Source organism: Malania oleifera, chromosome 5 (genome assembly GCF_029873635.1).
Source record: "Malania oleifera isolate guangnan ecotype guangnan chromosome 5, ASM2987363v1, whole genome shotgun sequence".
Lineage (NCBI taxonomy): Eukaryota > Viridiplantae > Streptophyta > Magnoliopsida > Santalales > Ximeniaceae > Malania > Malania oleifera.
The window spans coordinates 108,087,547-108,107,905 of NC_080421.1; the positions used below are offsets into that span (position 1 = coordinate 108,087,547).

At 38.4% G+C, this 20,359-nt stretch overlaps 1 protein-coding gene across 2 annotated transcripts in view; it reads right to left on the reverse strand.

Annotated features, from left to right (window-relative positions):
- Window positions 1–13,326, reverse strand: part of LOC131156786 (uncharacterized) — an 80,564-nt gene extending 67,238 nt beyond the window's left edge. The window contains exons 1-3 of one of the 2 annotated variants that reach the window (XM_058110739.1): window positions 12,935–13,326; window positions 12,489–12,554; window positions 826–912 (exon numbers count right to left, since the gene is read on the reverse strand). In XM_058110739.1, the coding sequence (XP_057966722.1) occupies window positions 826–912; window positions 12,489–12,554; window positions 12,935–13,093 (312 nt within the window). In that variant the 5' untranslated portion in view covers window positions 13,094–13,326. Of the gene's footprint in view, window positions 1–825; window positions 913–12,488; window positions 12,555–12,709; window positions 12,884–12,934 lie in introns of those variants that run through there. The other variant, XM_058110740.1, reaches the window with a different exon arrangement.
- Between the last annotated feature and the right edge of the window lie 7,033 nt (window positions 13,327–20,359).

The window sequence follows — 20,359 nt, forward strand, 5'->3', positions numbered from 1 at the left end:
ATTTAAACTTTATAATCACCCTCGAAATGTAAATCCAAATTTCATCTTGAAATCTTCCATTTTTTGAAAAATAGATATTCCTACAAGAAGGATAGAAAAGTGACGGCTTAACATTTTGAAATTTAATGCAACTGTAAAATTGAAGATACTGACAACAATATTTTATTCGACCTTGTATGTCAACATTTCATTCAACGTTGTATGTTAACATTTTACTTGACCTGTATGTCTAAATTAGTTGTACTTGCATAAGAACTAATGTTCAACAAATTTATTAATTTCATTTATATACTTATAAGATGTTTACTATTGTTATGCTTTTATATCTATTGCACTTTATATACGATCTAATTTTCGCTGATGCATTTTATTTTTCTAAATATTGCATTTTCCTTTTACCATTTCAGAAAGTTCACTAAAATATTCAATATTACTATTAATTTCCATAATTTGTCAAAGTAGAAATTGAAATCAAAATCAGTATCGAAATAAGCCTTGAAACTTTAGTCGGAACCAAAATTTAAAATCTTGACGGCCATTTTGTCTGTACATGCTACACATGTACCAAAGAGAAATGCTTACATTTTAGGAATGCAAAACATCTACTTTTTTATGCAAATTGGCTTTGAAATTCAGGATCTAGGCCCACTGGCATAAATCACTAAACAGCCCCAAGGCACAGGACATAATTAATTAATCTAAGCCAGCTTTCCAAACATTATGCTGCATGGTAATCATTATAAGCAATATACATACAACTATACCAATATTTTCAACCAAATGAACCCAAGCATGGAATGCATCAACTGCAGCTTTAAAAAATACCTTGTCATATACGGGAATAAAGTAGTAACCATTTGGAGCACACTGAGTTCTATCTTTTACCAAACCATCAACAGTGCGAAGCTCAACCTACAATTTGAAAACGTAAGCTTTTTTAATTTGAGGTTTAGCAGCATGCTTAATAGAGTAAAATTTGGAGCCAACGAGCAACTTTAGTTTATGCAGCAATTAACACGAAGTACTGCAAAAATCCACATGCCAACACTGGCAGCACAACAATTTGACCTCCTTTGTCATTCATGTTCAGTACAAAATCTACAAATATCAAGAATAAATACAAAAACGTTGGACATTGCACATCATTTTGGACTACTCTTAAGCTCAATCTTCCAAATTCATGCAGTCACCACAGAAATCTTGAAAGATGAATTATCTAATATGACTACTAGACAAGGATGAAGAAAGGTAGGCCATATGTGACATCTCAATCACTTTCCCAGCTCCAAGAAGGAGGGAACAACAAGAAGACAGTTGCGTTAGTTCGGAAGGGCTCCTAGTGAGCATCACAATGTAATTTTTTTAAATTTTTACTTAAAAATAATTTACGGCAATTCTAAACAAAAGAACTTCAAATTCCCAAATAGGTTCGACAGTTTGAAATCAACAAATTAGATGCTAGGACACAATGTGCAATAAGTCCTCAATAAGAATGTTTCTGAAGGTGTATAATCAATTTTCAGCACACAGCCATGTTGAAAAATTAACATGTGTAAGCAATTTCACATTTGATTCCATTCCTTTTCATCCCCTATATATAGAATTTTAACACTGGATAATTAAATCAAGTTAGGTGAAATATTTACCATCAACCTAACTTACATAGTCACAGTACTTCGTAATTCTCACTCAGAAAACAACTATGAATAAATTTCAATATGAGAATATATATATATATATATATATATATATATATATATATATATATCCATGGCCATGAAATCCAAGCCAATTATGTCCAAAAATTTCTACTCTTAAAGAATGCATGACAAATCTTCACTGGATTTGATTAAAAATAATAGGAGCACAATTGGATGTATCTGATGCAAGATTTGTAAGCAAGAAACGTCATCTAAAAGTAGGCAACACAATTTAATAATATCAGAACAATCTAACTTCTGTTTTTCTTTTTCAGGATAAGCTGACTTTATATCATCTTCTTTACATAAGCAATAAAATATATTTTAAAAAATAAACAAAATAAAATGGGGCCAAAACCTTTGCACACAAGAAAGATGAAGGAAATAAAGAAACAAAACAAAGATCAGTAATTCAAAACATCTAAAAAAATCCACACAAAAAAAAAAAACTGAGGAAAAAAGAGGGTAAATTGGCATTTATGGTTCACATCTTTTGGTTCTTGTGGAGGGAAAGAAATAAGAGAGCTTTTGAAGGACTAGTCACACCCATGCATATTGTTAAAGACCAGTGGATTGCTACTACGGCCAGAGGGCATGGTGGTTTATTTCGGTTGACTCTTGTGATTCATTTTTTCCTACACCCTGCAGTGCAGATGATTTACCCTCTTTGTTTTAATCAGGTGGCACCCCGTTGATGGCCTTCAATAATTTTTTTTCTTTTCTAGCACCTAAAAAACAAAAAGAGGGAAAATAGACATCCCACAGAAAAAAGTGTGCAAAAAATTCCTCTTCGTCCTTCCACAAGATTTCTCTGCATCATTGAAAATACAATTAGCACTCAATACATATGCTCCACATTAGACAAAGAACAATGGCTGGTCAAACCTTCTTACTCCCATACCCTCCAAAAGTCCCACTACAACAACAAATAAGATCAGCTTAATGGGCAGAATGTTGGGCAACTAAGAAACAAAACACCAAAAAAGTATAAGTTCCCGAAATGAGAATGCTAAGGTGGATGAGTGGTAAAACGTTAAAAGATAAATTAAGGAATGAACATACTCACGGTAAGTTAGGCATAGTTCCTCAAGAAGATAAGATAAGGCAAGGGCGACTCAAACGGTTTGGACATCTACAACGTCAGCCAAATAGTGCACCAATAAGCAGGGGTGAGTTAGTTACTATAAGGGACAATAGGAGGGATAGTGGTAGACCTAAAATAACTTGGAATGAGAAAGTGAATAAGGACGTAAAAGCCCTGAATCTAACAAAAAAAGTTGCTCACAATTGTGTAAATTGACCAAGATTCATGTAGCCAACCCGACCTATTGGGACTTAAGGCTTGATCTGTTGCATAGTTATCAAATCGAGATTCAAATCATGAATCGAAATTTCACTTATGAGAATCGAGAATCGAATTGAATCATAAGATTTGATAAATTTTCCAAAATCAATTCTAAATGACAAGCATATATTTTTTTAGGATTAACAACAGTATCCCAGGCTTCTTTTTTTTTTTGCCCAAACTAATTTGTTGCCTACGCCAGCCGTGCCCACAGCCAACATGCAAGAGGTAAACCGCGGATGTGCAGCGCGAGCAACGGGAATCGAACCCGGACCACTGGGGTTACCAGCATGTTCTAAGGCTTGCCCTTACCACCCGACCATATGCCCGGGGGCTAAATGGCATGCATATATTGATCTACAAACAAGTAGCAAAATAATAAAATACATTTAAATTATGATAATAAATTAATCATATTTCATGCGTATGCTTTCCCTAAACAAATGAAAGGTAAGAGAATGATTGAGAAAATATTACAAAAATAATGAACTTTCTGCTCTTAAAAGAAGGAATCAAGAAAAAAATAATAATAAATGAACTTTTGGTGTTTATCAACAATTAAAAAAATAATATTTCATGCATATTATTTCTCAAATTTTTAAAAAAAATTAACCAAAAAAAATGATAATAATTGAACAAACTACTAAAAGACTTCAACTTTTGAATCTTCACAGCACAAGGAAACATGGATACCACCTTAGCTGGTGAGTGTTTCGCTCCTTCTCAATGGCAGAGCACTATACTCCAAGAGCGAAGAATGGTTTTGTTAAGGCAAGATAAGAGCTAAAGTTCTATTTTCTCCTTTTTTAAGCATAAAATTGACATAGACAAGAAATAGAAGGTAATCGTGTAAAAATAAAAGCGATAAAAAAGAAAGGAATGTTGTTTTGGGGGTTTTAAAACTAGTTGGGTTTGTCAAGATGTGATAGGTCTAAAATCAGGCAAATCGATAGATTCAAATCGATTCGATATAGTCACGAGGTGGATCGATAGATTCAGCAGCAATTCAGTTAATTTTACATTCGCTAGTAAGATTTGAATGGTGCAGAATTTATACGAATTGTATGAATTGAATCGTGAATCATAAGATTCTAACAACTATGGTCTATTGTTGTTGTTGTTGTAATGCACAAGAGCTCCTTCTTCAAGAGAAGGTTCCTTTAGGCCAAAAGAAATGGCAAGAAAGGAGTCTTTAGTGCGGGTGGAAGAGTTACAAAACGACGAAGACAAAGTAGGGGCAAAAGAGGTTGCAAGAAGAATGGAGCTGAAATGAACAAGGATTCTGGAAGAGGAAATGGGGAGGTATTAGCAGTGTCTGAACGATGAAGAACTCTGACTCAAGCTTCACATAGATTGTTGGAAGTCTAATAACGAGCAAATAAGAAGATGGTTAAGGAGGGCTTTTACAACATGAAGAAAAGAAAGGAAGTTGTGAAAATCAGGGAGTCAAGACGAAGCATTTTCCGATTTTTCTGAAGATGGGGAAGAGTCATATCCTTCTTTCCAATTCAAGGCCAAAGAATTGCTAATCGAAAAAATGAGGGGAGAAGAAAAAAGGGTTGAAGCAGAAAGCGGTAGTTTTTAGAGGCGGCTTTGGGGGTAATCCTAGAGTCCTAAATTTTTGGAACCCGATAGTGGAAAGGGTGACAAAAGGATTAGATGGATGGATTCGTGAAAGAGAGCCCTTTTTTCCTCTTAGGGGTAGAATAACCCTCATTCAGGCTTGTCTTTCTAGCATTCCTTTATACTTTCTATCTGTTTTTAAGATTCGGGTGGGGTTTGCTAGCAAGCTCCAGAGGATTATGAAAGACTTTTTGTGGTTTGGTTGGGGGAGTCATAGGGACCACTTAGTGAGCTGGGATGAGGTTTGTAGGTTTAAAAAGGGGAGTCTTGGTAAGCTGATGCCTAAAAACACTGCTATTTTAGCTAAATGGTAATGGTGTTTCCCTTCAGAAGAATCCTCCATTTGGTATGAAGTGATAGGAAGTTCATTTGGTTGAATGAGAATGGGTGGAATACCCATGCTAACTTAATATGTTTTTTGGGGAACACATGGAGGTCAATTTCTCTGATTTATTCTTCTTTCATCCCTTACACTAAACTTGAGGTGGGCAGGGGTTCTCGTATCCCTTTTTGGGAACATCCTAGCCTAGGAAACGCTTCCCTTTCCACTGCTTTCCCTCATCTCTTTCGTTTGAGTTCTAACCAAGATAGAGCCATCTTTCTTTGTTGGTGATTTAGCAGCCCTTCAGTTTCATTTTTTTGAATTCTTGATCGTTCCATCTCTTCTTTTCCGCTCTATCCTACTATTTGGAAGGCCATGGCTCCCCAAAAAAGTAAGGCTTTTACTTTGTTGGTTGTGCTTAATAAAGACAAATACTAATACTTGTTGCAAATTAGGGCACCTTTAAAGGCTCCCTCTCCCAATGTATGCGTGCTTTGTACAAAAACTCCAAGACAGCTTCTCATTTTCTTTAGCACTGTGAATTTTCTTGGAAGATTTGGAATAAGCCTTTTGGTATTATGGGAGAGAGCTGGGAATGTCCTCCTTTGGTGGAAGACTTGTTTGCCATTTCTTTCACAGGCTTTGGTCAAAGGAAGGATAGGACAGCATTATAGAAGTGTAGTGTTTTTGCAGCTTTATAGGGAATATGGATGGAGTGTAATGCTCAGATTTTTTTCTGGGAAAAAGTTAAATTGGGTGCTGGTCTGGGACAAAATTCAGTACTTGGCTTCACTGTGGTGTGTTGGCAATGGATTTTTCAGACAGGCTAGTTTTCAAGAGTAACAAAGAATTTGGAGGAACATGCTGGCTTACTGATCTCTTTTCTCTTCATTGTTTTAAATTGTTTATTTCTGGTTTGCCCCAGTTTTTCTTGAGAGATGTCTCTTTCTCCCTCTCATAAATGCTTTATTTATTAATGAAATTTTCTTTTATTATCCAGAAAATAAAAAATTAACGGTGGGGGAATGATGTAAACTTAAGCTCAGGGTCTCCATTATCTGTCAAGAATCAAACTGGTCTTGGTATGACCATATGAGAACTCAAGAGTACATAGGTTACTATGATTTCAAAGGGAACCAGTCTTTCCGCAGCAATAACAGCTTCTCATCTCTTCAACAAATCAGTATCCTCAAGCTCTCTTCCTAGTACTAGTGCAATAACAAGATATGAGAAATGACATTTCAGGATCAAAGTTGGGGAACATTGCAATCTCTGAAGGGGATCCATCTACTCGTGTCTTCTCATATTAACCCTGAATTATTGAAGTGCCATAAAGAATTAGAACCTGAGGGAAGTCAAAATACTTTTGGCTTCCTCTGTTAATTATGAATAAGGGGTTAGGTTTGCGGGGACAATAGGGTTACCAAATGAAGCTTCTATCCTAGAACATCAGACATCTAGGGAGGATTGATAAGAGAAGGAACTGTAAAAGACCTGGCTAATTGAGTTAGTCCAAATATTTTGTTTTCAAAAAATCAAAATTTGGAGATTGACGCTATCTCTTTAGAATTATCTGGGATTATAGATCCGAAGAGTGGCTGTCTTTCCCTTCTTCAGGAGGTCAAACAGTGGCATGAGATACTGGGCTAGCCATTTGTAAAGATTGTATTTTTTGTTCCTTTTCTTTGTCTGTCTTGAGATTAGGGGTGTCGGCGAATGGTGGTTTACCTATGTTTATGGCCCTACACAACATTCTCAGCAAAATAGTTTTTTTTTTTTCCAAGAGCTAGCTAGTTTGCTTGGTCTTTGTGACCCTTATTGGGTGATCGAGGGAGATTTTAATTTCATTAGGAGCTCTAGGGAAAATTTAAGGGGATCAAAGGTGACAAGTTGCATTAGAAAATTTGACTTTTATTTCAAGATTGTGGCCTTAAGGATGTTCCTCTAAATAATGGTTGTGGTTGTTTTTACTTGGGTGGCATTTGGGGATAGAGAAGCTCCAACAAGTTGATAAATTTTCTTTACTGATGCGTGGGAAGACTCATACCCAAACATTTGCAAACAAGGTGTTGTTTAGGCCCATTTCTTATCACTACCCAGTTCATCTGGATTCTAATCTCATTCAATGGGAGCCAGTCCCTTTTAGATTCGAGAATATGTAACTTTTCGCATCCTCCCTTTCAAGATATTATTAGAGTTTGGTGGAAGTATTGCTATGTTCAAGAGTGGGAGGAATAAGTTGAGGAAAATGAAATTTGTCAAAAAAAAAAAAAAAAAGGCCAAAAGTTTGGAGTAAAGAAGTATTTGGGGATATTAAGGAGAAGGAAAACAACATTTTGAATGATATTAGTAGTATAGTGTGGCTAATTAGGGAGCAAGATAGAGTTATAAGGGTTCACCTAGCAATAAATTGGAGGTGTTATTGATGAGGGAATAGAGGAGTTGGCGTCTTAATCAAGGGTTGGTTGGGTATGAGAAAGGGATTATAATTCAAGGATTTTTCACAAGGTAACTAATCAGAGGAAGAGGAAATGTCTAATTAAGGAGTTTAAGTTAGATTTCAGAAGGGTGGTGAGAGATCATAAATAGATAGGGAATGAGATCACTAACTTTTATAGAGGGTTGTATACTAATGAGTGCAAAAATAGGTTAATGGTGGAGGGGCTAGACCGGAGACTTATTGGACAAGAGGCTGCAAATGGTTGGAGAGGTCGCTTTGATTTGGAAGAAATTAGAAGGGTTGTGTTTGACATGGATAGATAAACAAGCTAATCTTCAACATGAACGGGCTCAGCTCGTGAGCGGCTCAACATGAATAGGCTCAATTTTTGGAGTTTGTCAAATAAACAAGCTAAACTTCAACATGACAAGCTCACTCATGAGTGGCTCAATTACGGGCTCAATTGATCTCGTTTCATAGACTTGGATTAGGCTTGTTTATGGCCTTGTTGAATAAGGTTGAATTAAGTTCAATAGACTATAGTGGGCTTAAAAGAAGGGATTGTCTAGGCATAGGCTTGTTTAGCCCCAACTTCAAAAACTTAAATTTAGTGATAGGGCCAGTGCCCAATGTCAATAGGTTGGATTGGTGAGGGCAAAGAAATCATAAGGCAATACTAGTAAGAGCCTCTTTGCACTTTTTGTCTAACAAAACTCTAAAAGCCTCTTCCCTCTCACAATGAGTGATATAAAAGAACCAAATTGTTCACAATTTGGCTAAATAAATAGGGTTCATGAGCTCGTTCATTTGAGCAAGCATATTCAAGTACGGTTTGAGCTTTGATTAGAATAAACAAGCTTGAGCACGGCAAAGCTTGGCTCGGCTCATTTGTAGCCCCATTTGCAAAGCTACATCACCTGCTCTGATGCTGCCTGAACAATGCTTCAATGCTGCGGTTCTCCAACATTGATTTCCTCCATTGTCTCTCATCTTTCTATCCTTTCATGTTTTTCAGCTCATATTTATCCATTTCACCTTTTTTTCACCTTTTTAGTCTAGGACTTGATTATATTGCTAAAACTTTAGGAGTGTTATGGGTGTTCCCTCTACTATTAAGGTTCAATGGAAGGTATTCAACGTGAATCATCTAGATCTATTTGTTTATCGCATATCGAAAATTGCAGGGAGGCTCATGTCATTCGTCCTATTGAAGAAGGATGAGTTTTTGTGGGTTTTGAGGATGATGGGCATTTTTGTGTGGTGGAATCGAGGCTTAAAAGTGGGTTTGGGCAGGGGGCGGGAGCTCGTTCTTAATGTAGTCAGAGGCTCTATTAGCAGCACCCTCAATCTGAAATTGCTGTCAAACAAGAGGGGCAGATTTTCATGTTCTTAGAGAAGGCTAACAAAGGAGCGAGAAGCCAAGTAGTGTGCGTCTCTAAGGGAGAGCCAATTTTAAGGTGGTGACCCTTTTTCTCTGCTCTAATGGACTTACATGGCGACCGTAGTTTGCGATGCGTCAAGTGTGGCTCCACGAACATACGAAGGTCCAAAGTGCATGGTGATAAGGTAAGCGTCTTCTAGAAGCTAACATTAGGTTTTTCCTTCACCAACGTCCTCAAAGATGCCTTAGCGACAGGTTGATGCTCTCTAGGAGGCATGGCAACCAAAATCTTAGGGATTGGGGGAAGATTTCTCCAAAACAAACTCCAAGTCTCTGGTGACCTTGGGTAAATAAATTCTAATTCAAAATTTAAATATTTTGATGAGCCTATAAGTCTCAGCAAAATTGGGCCTTTAGCTCATAAGCCTATTCAAAATGGGCCAAGAAAGAATGTTTTGAAATGGGTCAAGATGAAAAAAATGTTTAGAAATGAGTCAACAAGAAAAGAATCTCAACCTTATCAAAGTTGGAGCCTTAAGCCCATCTAACAAAATGAACTAAACATAACTAAAGGAGGAGTTTTGAGCCCTTCTAAACTAGTAGAAATAGAAAGAGTTAGTGCAGAGGAAGATGGGGTGATTAAGCATAGATCTCATTTGGGTAAGCAGGGATTGTGCAGCACAGGCTTTAGAGGAAGTTATGGGAGTGTTTCTCACAATGTCCAACCTTTGTCACTCCACAGGAGGAAGATTGCTAACTCTAACAAAACAAACATTTTTGTCAATCATGTTTCCTTTGCATTGTTATCTGATCTAAGGGGTGGAAACCATATTAACACTTGTTGAATCAGAGGATGCTTTGTCTCTTGATTCTAAAGATGAGTTGAGTAGTATGTGTGAATTCAAGAGAGGCCTGTTGGTTGACCAAAGGGACCAAAGGACAAATTTTGCTTCTGAAGGGGAGGACATTTTGTTGCAGTTAACAAGGAAGGGCTTCGAAACTAATTCTAAGGAATGAGGACCATGTGCTTCTGGATGATGCTTTCTTGTAGGAGCAACGGCAGCTTGAGAAAGTTTGTACAAATATCTTCCCTAAGGATTTGCACCGTCACCTTGTGCCTAGGCTCCAGGTACTCTTGCGCCTCAGAGCGCCTTGCACCTTGGACTACTATGTGGACTGCTGTTTCTAGGCTGTCTGCCAAGACAGGTTGGCATTATTAAGTTAATGTGAATTTTTCTTTTTTGCGTTTTAATTAGTGAGGACTTCTTGTACGCCTTTGTTGTATCTGTTTTATTTTCAATAAGCTTCTTTTTCTATCAAAAAAAGTTCATGCAGCTAGGTGCCCATCAATGGGACTCCAATCAAAATCCTCCGCCAGCATGGGCTGACAACTCCATAATTGTCTCCCCAATTTATGCCTATGATTTCTCATCAGATACCCCGATTCTAGCTCCCACTCCTTAACGAGGCATTTTCTCCTCCTTTCTTTAGCTACCTATGAAACAACTTGGAGTTAGGAGGCATTTTTTTGCACTAAATGGCCTATAAATAAATTCTCTTAATGATCTGATATTAAGTGACCCAGTATTGTTTTTTTGAACTCTGAATACGTGCTGAGACCCCTCTGACTGAACAAGCATTCCTCCCCTTGTTGATTCAGCCAGCACCATCTTATTTCTTAACTTGACCCATTTGCACATCTCATTTTTCTCCTCTCCATAAGACAACCACCTGCCAAATCCTCTCCCATCCTCTCTCCCTCCAACGCCCTCCCCATCCCCTCCCCCCCTTGTCGCCCAATCCCTCGCTCTCCTTTCCTGATCCTCACAACCTCTGTGAAGAACACCCAGATGTATTTTTCCCAAGCATTTCCATAATTCCAAAGCAACGAGTCCTTCTCTTCTTCACTCTCCTCCCTTTCTCACCACTGACAAGAATACGAACTAGGTGCAATCAAAGAAGAAGAAGATATTGGTGGCAAATTGAATGTTCTGAAAAGAACCTAAATTGATGGAGGTCTGATGATTGGCTTCAGGCAGTTTCTTTTTGTTATTTTTCAATTTTCAAATTAGGAATTCTGATATGGGGTGATCTGCAATGAAAGTTGAATGGGGAGATTTGGATCTTGTTCTAATTTTCAAATTAGGGATTTTGATTTTGGGCAATTTTCTGGGAAGGGGCAACCATGAGAGATTTGCAATGACATTGCTACTACTTAGAAGGGATAAATTATTTCAATTTGAACCATTTCCTATAAATTTTCGCCATCAATTTTTTCCTAAAATCTAAGAAGAGAAGAAGATGATATCCGCAATTTTTTAATGTTTCAAATTTTGTTTCTTTTTATGCAATATATAGGATGTATTCGGTAGATCTCCATAACCACTTCCAGAGAAGAGCTAAGATAAAAATAAAAATAAAAATAAACCCTTACACTAAATCACTAGACTCCCTTAAAGAATTGATTTGCAAATGTCCTACTCAATGTTACCTAGAAAATGGAACATTTTAGTTTTGTGGAACGGGAAAGGGGTCGCAGTACGGAACATGCTCGAAAATTTGAAACATTAGGGTATACATAAAATTGATATATTGATCAAAAAAGTGTAATGGAACTTGTATTTTTGGAGAGGACACTGAGGTGTTTCTAAATCTAGAAGAGATTTTCTATTTTAGAATATATTAATAATGTAAGAAACAAACTTAAAATGTGATGATTCCCCCACTTTTAACTAATAAAAAGCTATGTTGTGTGAAAAACATTGAATTAAAACTTTGGATTAATAGATTTTGCATTCCAGAATGAAAATGTACCATGCTTCAAAACATTCGTACCAATATGTGGTTCATTAGGGCGTTAGCGTTTTCTAGTCACTATGGCCCTACTACTTCACTAAATAGAACTTAGTTTCACCATTCTACTGTCATTCCAAAGAAACTCTCTTTTTTGCAATCTTGCCACCACAAAAGCATAATAGGAATGGAAAAAAAAAAAGAAGATTGTTGGTATGCTTAAAAGAGAGCTTTTGATAAGAGTTAACTTGAGCCCCTATGAACAATTACAACCACTTCCCACATGCCAACTTCTTTTCCATCCTCTCAATAAAATCACGCACCTAAATTGCTTTTTAAAAGATGTCGCCCTAAGGTAATCTCAAATATATTGGAAGAAAAGAAACCTTACACTCAAATCCCACTACAAGTTCCTCAACATTTCCCACTTCCTTCACTAACAAATTATGTTATATGACTAATATTTTCTATAACCACCCTATTTTAGACGATGTAGTTTTTCAATTAACAAACTTCCATAAGTTTGCCCTTGGTGATATCTATAACCTTTGATTATGGTGGCATACAGAGGTGCCACGCAATCCCCAGCCCGGAGAGAGAGAGAGAGAGAGAAGTCCATTGTTGGTGAAGTTATGCAAACTGTTTGCTGAAAACTAGTCTTGGCATTTTGTTTGCTATTCAAATAATGAATATGAATAAATATATAAAAACATTCTGTTAGCATTTTGAGAGTACTTATTATACTACTTCTGTTAGCTGCCACAATGAAAGATATTTATCTTTCAAACTGAAAAATCAATTTTATAAATGCGCACCAAAAAGTGCCTTGATGGATAAAAGGGAAAAATTCATGCAGGTTCACTTCAGAATGAGAGGCAACATACCGTGATATGAGAATAATCTAATTTAGCATCCGTTGGCTTCCTTGACTTGACTAAAGCCGAACTTGCCTACAACAAAAAGAATCATGCTCAGTAATTCACGATACATACATGCATATATACATATACATAGCGTTCGCACGCACGCGCACACACTACAGATTAGATGCACCGATATAGATCGGTAGCTTTTGGTGCGGGTTTCGAAAAATGGGGAAACACACCACCGTTTGGCTGCTGAGAAAACTGAAGAAAACGGAAGCAATCATTGGCTCTTAGCATGCCTATTTTATAACTCAACAGAACCAAGCAGGATAAATGAGTTAGGAACAACAAGCGGAGGATTTAGAATTCTCATTAAGAGACGAAAGTCAATTTCTTCTTTCACTTTCGTGCATCCGCAATCAAACCAGGCAAATTGTGAAGCCGCGGAAAATAAAGAAAATCACCTCGACGAATCCGCCGCATCCATGGATCGGATCAGCAGATGTTACTGACACTAAATAAATTGCAAGAATGGATAAGTAAAGCAAACTGTCAAAAATCGCCATTTTGTTTTTGATTTGGAGCTTAAGGAGCGCGTCGTGGGAAAATAGATCTGGCAGCATTCTTCATGCCACCAGGAATGAACTGTCTCTGTCCCTTCCCCGCAAGGGTTTATGGTTCCCGAATACAGTCTCCCGCAGCTCGCACCTCCGTGTCGCCCGCGGCAGAGGGTTTAGTGCATGCTATCAAAATCAAAAGAGCGACGCTAAACACCACGGCCCAGTCCGGGCCTTTAGTGGCCCACGTGAGATTGAATCAAATCAAACTGGTACGCTGCTTCGTCCATCTTCATTGAGAATTATTTAGGTAAAGCTACTAAACCACATCATATATTATACACAATCCATCATGCCATTCTAATTTGAACGATTTGAAATTAAAAATTATCATTTAAATTCAAATTTTCTTAAAAATATTCAAAATCATTCAAAATATAATAATATGATTAATTGACTAAAATACGATATATTTAGATAGTCTAACCTAATAATTTTTCATCATAATTTTGTTACGTGAGTCTATGATATCACAAGTTTATTACGCTCAACTTTTTTCAAGTTGAAAACTAGACATTAACAAAACATTTGATTATATTTTAAAATTAAAAATAAATTAAAAAAATTTACTATATATTTATTTTTGATGTATTGAGTCAATTGTCTGCAATTATGGAAATAGACTCATAGATTTACTCATGTTTTGGAATTTTTGTGGTCTTGTAACTATTTGACTCAATGAAACATGATCTTATGCATTGCACATATAAGAACGGAATTTGAGATTTTTCACCGACAATGTTTCGATGCTGAATTTTGCTTGAGAAACCTATAAGATAGCACAACGCCCCAAAACAATAAACTAAAGAAATGACAAAACAATCTTACAAAAGGCAACTCAACATTTAAAGCATGAGAAATCCATGTTGGAGGTCTTGTGTAATGACCCGAAGAATAAATGGTATCTAAATAATAAAGAGGGAGGGAAATGGAAACAGAAACAGAAGGAAGTAGCAGGCTTCGTCGACGAGGATATAAAAGGAGCTCGTCGACGAACACAGGGGATTCGTCGACGAGGACAGGTTTCGTCGACGAAAAAATACCGAGAGAGATTTCTAGGTAGACTGAATTTCGTCGACGAGGAGTGAGGTTCGTCGACGAAATTATTAAAGGGTTTGTCGACACGATGACGTGGCTCATCAACGAATCCGGTCCTATAAATATTAAAAACCCAGATTTTTAACCCAATTTTCAGCACAGAAACCTCTCCTCTCTCTCCCTACGGTTCCCTCCCCTCCTCTCTTCGATTCCGGGTCCATTTCTCGCCGAATTGAAGATTTGAGGCCACCACGATGCTCCTGGCTCAGTTCTCTACAAGTCTGCTGGAGCGGATTGTTGGTGGGAGTGGTTTGGAATTCATCCCATGGAATTCATCCCAAACTCAAGGTAAAGTGTTTTATTCAGGATATGTTTCCCCTGCAGTTATAAGAAATGTTGTATACAGGAAAATACTGATGTTTTGTTCTGGGAGATGTCATTTTCAGGGTGTTGAGTGGAGAACCCTGCGAGTGTAGGAGCAGAGTTCAATGAGGGTTTTTTCAGGAATTAAGTAAGGGAAATATGTTATGCTAGGAAATTTGAATATATTAATAGAAATTTTACAAACATGCATGTACCTCAGTTATTATGTAATTTTTACAGAATAGGTATTTTTAAAGTATGTGTGGCCCGAGTATATATTTTCTGATATAGAGTTTTATACAGTTTTCCAATATATCAAGTGATACAGCATATACAGACAGATTTACGTATATTTATAGTTTTATTTAGATGATTACATAGATAGATGTATGTATAACTGTGTACAGATGTTTATTCAGAACAGTATGAATAGTATTTACAGAATGTCATGTTTTCCTAAATGCCATAACACTTAGATTATATAGACAGTTATAAAGACAGATTATACGATTATAAGCATCAAGATGCTACAGTTATTCAGATATCACAGTATTTATAATACAAAATTATAGTGTTATGGTCACTTTGGAAATCTAATGAAAACAGCAAAGATGTATATGTAATGACCCGAAGAATAAATGGAAATAGAAATAGAAGGAGGCAGCAGGATTCGTCGACGAACACAGGGGATTCATCGACAAGGATATAAGAGGAGCTCGTCGACGAACACAGGGGATTCGTCGACAAGGATATAAGAGGAGTTTCTTTACGAAGATAGGTTTCGTCGATGAGAAAATACCGAGAGAGGTTTCTGGGCAGTCTGAATTTCGTCGACGAGGAGTGGGGTTTGTCGACGAAATAATTAAAGGGCTCGTCGATGAGATGGCGTGGTTCATCGACGAATCTGACCCTATAAATAGTAAAAACCCAGATTTTTCAATTGAAAATGACACAAAACCTCTCTTTCTCTCTCTCTCTCTCTAACGTCCTCCTCCCCTTCTCTCTTCGATCCCGGCTCCGTTTCTCACCGGATTAAGGATCTAAGGCCACCACAACGCTTCTGGCGAAGTTCTCTGCAAGTCTGCCGGAGCTGATCGTGGGAGAAGTTGGTTCGAAATTCATCCCAAATTCAGGATAAGGTGTTTTGTTCAGAATTTCCTGTTCCTGCAATTATAGGAAATGTTGTTTGCAGGAAAATACTGACGTTTTGTTCTGAAGGATGTCATTTTAAAGGTGCTGAGTGGTGAACCCTACGAGTATAGGGTTAGAATTTAGTAGGGGCTTTTCAGATTTAAGGTAAGGGAAATATGCTATGCTAGGAAATTTGAATATATTAATAGAAATTTTACAAACATGCATGTACACCAGTTATTATGTAATTTTTACAGAATAGGTATTTTTTAAAGTATGTGTGGCCGAATATATATTACCTGATATATTTGTGGTGGTTTCTATGTTTTTCCTAGGGTGACAATTTCAGGAAAGTCATGGTAAACTATTGATGAGTCATGTATTTAGATTGCAAGATTTGATTAGAGTCAGGAACAGGAACGATTGATAATAGGGAATCTGTAATTTTAGATGAGTAGAATAAGTTAGGTTTGTACAGGAAATAGGTTTTTGAAACAGTGTTTTATATGTTTACAGGATGGACCCAGGAGGCAATAGCGCTCACACTAGTGGAGATAATGGAGCGGGTCCTTCTGGTGCAGGCGGTGGAGATTCAGATGTTGTGTTATGTAGTGTGGCTCAACAAGTTATAGTTGAGATAGCGTGGAGCTCTAGAGAGCAAGGAGGTCCATCTCCAGTTTAGGGATGTACCACAGAGAAATTTATGAAGATGAATCCGCTAACCTTTTCTGGAGCAGCTGATCCTGCAGTTGCTGAGAATTGGGTGTAGGAGGTAGAGAAGATCCTAACAGTACTTCACTACACCGATGAGCAGAGGGTTTTATATGCTACATATAGATTGGCAAGGGAGGCCAAGAGATGGTGGACAGCTACTAGACTATTGGAGGAGCAGAGGGCTATACCAGTGCCGATGACCTGGACTCGATTCAGGGAGATGTTCTTCGATAGGTACTATCCTGCCTCAGTCGGAGAGGCTCGAGTACAGGAGTTTCTGAGTTTGTCCTAGGGATCATTGACTGTCCAGCAATACGCTGCGAGATTTATCGAGCTTTCGCGTTTCTGCCCATATATTGTCCTCGATGAAGTGAAGAAGGCTAGAATGTTTGAGAGAAATTTGAGGCGAGATATTTATAGGCAGGTGACGGTATTGAGGATCCAGGGTTTTGCAGAGTCTGTTGACAAGGCTATTATAGCAGAGGAGAGTCTTCTTAGGGAGACTGAGACACAGAGTCAGAATAAGAGGACTGCGCCCTTGAATTTTCAGGCGGGTTCCAGTCAAGGCCCTTGGAGAGGAGGTAGATCTGACGGAGGTCAAAAACAGATGGTAGAGCACGGGGATTTCAGAGTGGACAGTTTCCTGCCATATGTCCTAGATGTGGACGGAGACACCCTGGTGAGTGCCGGCTGGGGGAGAATGTTTGTTATCGCTGTGGGAGGCCCGGTCACATGGCTCAATCCTGTCAGATGCCACCAAGTTATGTACTAGCTCCTAGGTCCTTTCAGGGAGGATATTAGGTGCCTCGCGGAGGTCAGTAGAGAAATACCGCGCCGGAGAGGGTTTATGCGTTGACGCTGAGACGGCTAGAGACATGGTCACAAGTATCATTATTGTTTTATCATATAAAATTATTGTTTTGTTTGATACATGTGCACCCACTCTTTTATACCGGCGAGGTATGTTAGAATAATTGGGGTAGAGACACAGTCATTAGATGTAGAACTATCTGTAGGTACGCCGATGGGATCTGTGATGAGATGCAGGAAAGTGCTTCGGAATTTTCCATTAAATATTCAGGAGAGAGTGTTGTTAGTCGATCTTGTGGTCCTAGATATGCAGGAGTTTGATGTGATACTAGGCATGGACTGGTTAGCTATTCATCACACAAACATTGATTACCATCGGAAAGAAGTGATTTTCAGACCTCCGGGTGAGCCACAGCTGGTGTCGGCTATCTAGGTGAGGAGATTGCTACAGGGTGGTTGCCAAGGGTATGTTGCATACATAAAAGAATTGCCAAAATAAGAATTGAAACAAGCTGACATACCTGTGGTGAGAGAGTTTCCAGATGTATTTCCATAAGAATTACCTAGTTTACCGCCTGACCATGAGATTGAGTTCACTGTAGATCTGTTACCTGGGTCAACAGTATCTAAAGCACCATACCGTATGACTCCAGTTGAGTTAAAAGAATTGAAAGATCAAATACAGGAATTGCTGGATAAAGGTTTCATCAGGCCTAGTGTATCGCCCTAGGGAGCGCCAGTTCTGTTCGTGAAAAATAAGGATGGGACCATGAGGTTGTGTATCGATTATAGGGAGATAAATAAATTGACAATCAAGAATAAATATCTTTTCCCTAGGATTGATGATTTATTTGATCAGCTGCAAGGGATATAGGTTTACTCAAAAATTGATTTGCGATTAGGCTATCATCAGGTGAAAGTTAGAGCAGAAGATATTTCGAAGACCGCATTTCATACTAGATATGGGCATTACGAGTTTTTAGTGATGCCATTTGGGTTGACTAATGCACCAGCAGTATTTATGGATCTAATGAATCGGGTGTTCCTCCAGTATTTGGACCAGTTCATAATTGTGTTTATTGATGATGTATTGGTCTACTTGAGGAGTTTTGAGGAGCACGAGTATCATTTGAGGCTGGTGTTGCAGATATTGAGGGAAAGAAAATTATATGCAAAATTCAAGAAATGTGAGTTCTGGTTAAAGCAGGTTACTTTTCTCGGCCATGTGATCTCTGAAGTAGGTATATCAGTCGATCCGAGTAAAATAGAGGTAGTGATAAATTGGGAAAGGCCGAGGAATGTTCAAGAGGTCAGGAGTTTTCTGGGATTAGCAATTTATTATCGGCTCTTTGTGGATGGTTTCTCCAGGCTATCGAGTTTGTTAACACGACTTACGAGGAAAAATGTGAAGTTTGTTTGGACCGATGATTGTGAACAGAGTTTTCAAGAATTAAAACGATGGTTGGTTTCGGTGCCAATTCTGGCTATTCCATCAGGGGAGGACGGTTTTGTGATTTACAGTGATGCCTCTTTGAAGGGTCTTGGATGCGTGTTGATGCAACATGACAGGGTTATTGCGTATGCGTCTAGACAGCTTAAAGAGCATGAGAAAAATTATTCTGTCCATGATTTAGAACTAGCTGCAGTAGTGTACGCTCTCAAGATCTTGAGGCATTACCTATATGGTGGGAAGTGCGAGATTTTTACGGATCACAAGAGCCTGAAATATTTTTTTCACCCAGAAAAAGCTAAATATGAGACAAAGAATGTGGTTAGAGCTTATTAAAGACTATGATTGCACGATTAGTTACCATCCAGGGAAGGCAAATGTAGTGGCAGATGCTCTAAGCAGGAAATCGGGGGGACCCGTGCTAGCAGTTATGGGGATTCAGCACTCAATTCTGATGGATTTGGAGAGGCTCAGCATAGAATTGATTGAGGAGCGTCATCGGGAAATCATTGCCAGTCTAGTGGTTCAGCCTACATTATATGAGAGAATTAAAGCAGTTCAGGGTGATGATGCGGAGTTGGTAAAGGTAATGGCTAGGGTGCAAGATGGTCAGGGTGAGGAATTCAGCATATCTGATGATGGAGCCTTGTGGTTCCGTACTAAGCTCTATGTTCCTGCGGATACCAAGATCAAGAGAACTATATTAGAGGAAGCTCACAGATCCCTATACACCGTTCATCCAGGTAGCACTAAAATGTATCGGGATCTGCGGGAGTACTTATGGTGGAGTGGAATGAAGAGAGAGATAGTTGAATTTGTTCAGTAGTGCTTGACGTGCCAGTAGGTTAAAGCTGAGCACCAGAGACCAGCAGGGCAATTGCAGCCATTTTTTATTCCCGAATGGAAATGGGATCACGTTTCGATGGATTTCGTTACGGGATTACCACCAACGTGATAGGGATTGAATGTGATTTGGGTGGTTGTTGATCGTTTGACAAAGACCGCTCATTTCATCCCGATTAAAGTTAGTTACTCCATGGATAGATTGACATAAATATATATTCAGGAGATAGTTACATTCATGGTGTTCCAGTATCCATAATCTCCAACCGAGATCCTCGGTTCACTTCACGATTTTGGAAAAATTTTCAAGACACGATGGGTACACAGTTAGTATTTAGCGCTGCTTTCCACCCCAAAATAGATGGTCAGACCGAAAGGACAATTGAGATACTAGAGGATATGCTTCGTGCTTGTATGCTTGATTTTGGAGGCAGTTGGATTCAATTTATGCCATTAGTCGAATTTGCTTATAATAATAGCTATCATGCTAGTATTGGCATGGCACCCTACGACGCATTGTATGGCAAGAGATGTCGTTCTCCTATTTTATGGGATGAAGTAGGTGAAAGGCGAGTGTTGGGTCCAGATATTGTACAGCAGGTGTGTGATAAGATCCGACTAATTAAAGAAAGAATCAGCACCGCGCAGAGTCGGCAGAAAAGCTACGCAGACACTCGCCGTCGAGAGTTAGAATTTGATGTGGGGGATCGGGTATTCTTGAAGATAGCTCCCCTAAAAGGAATTATGAGATTTGGAAAGAAGGGCAAGTTGAGCCCTAGGTATATTGGTCTTTTTGAGATACTAGAGAAAGTAGGACCAGTTGCCTATAGGCTAACTTTACCACCATCTCTGGCTAGAATTCATGACGTGTTTCGTGTTGTCATTTTAAGAAAATACGTCCTGACCCGTCCCACATCATCATC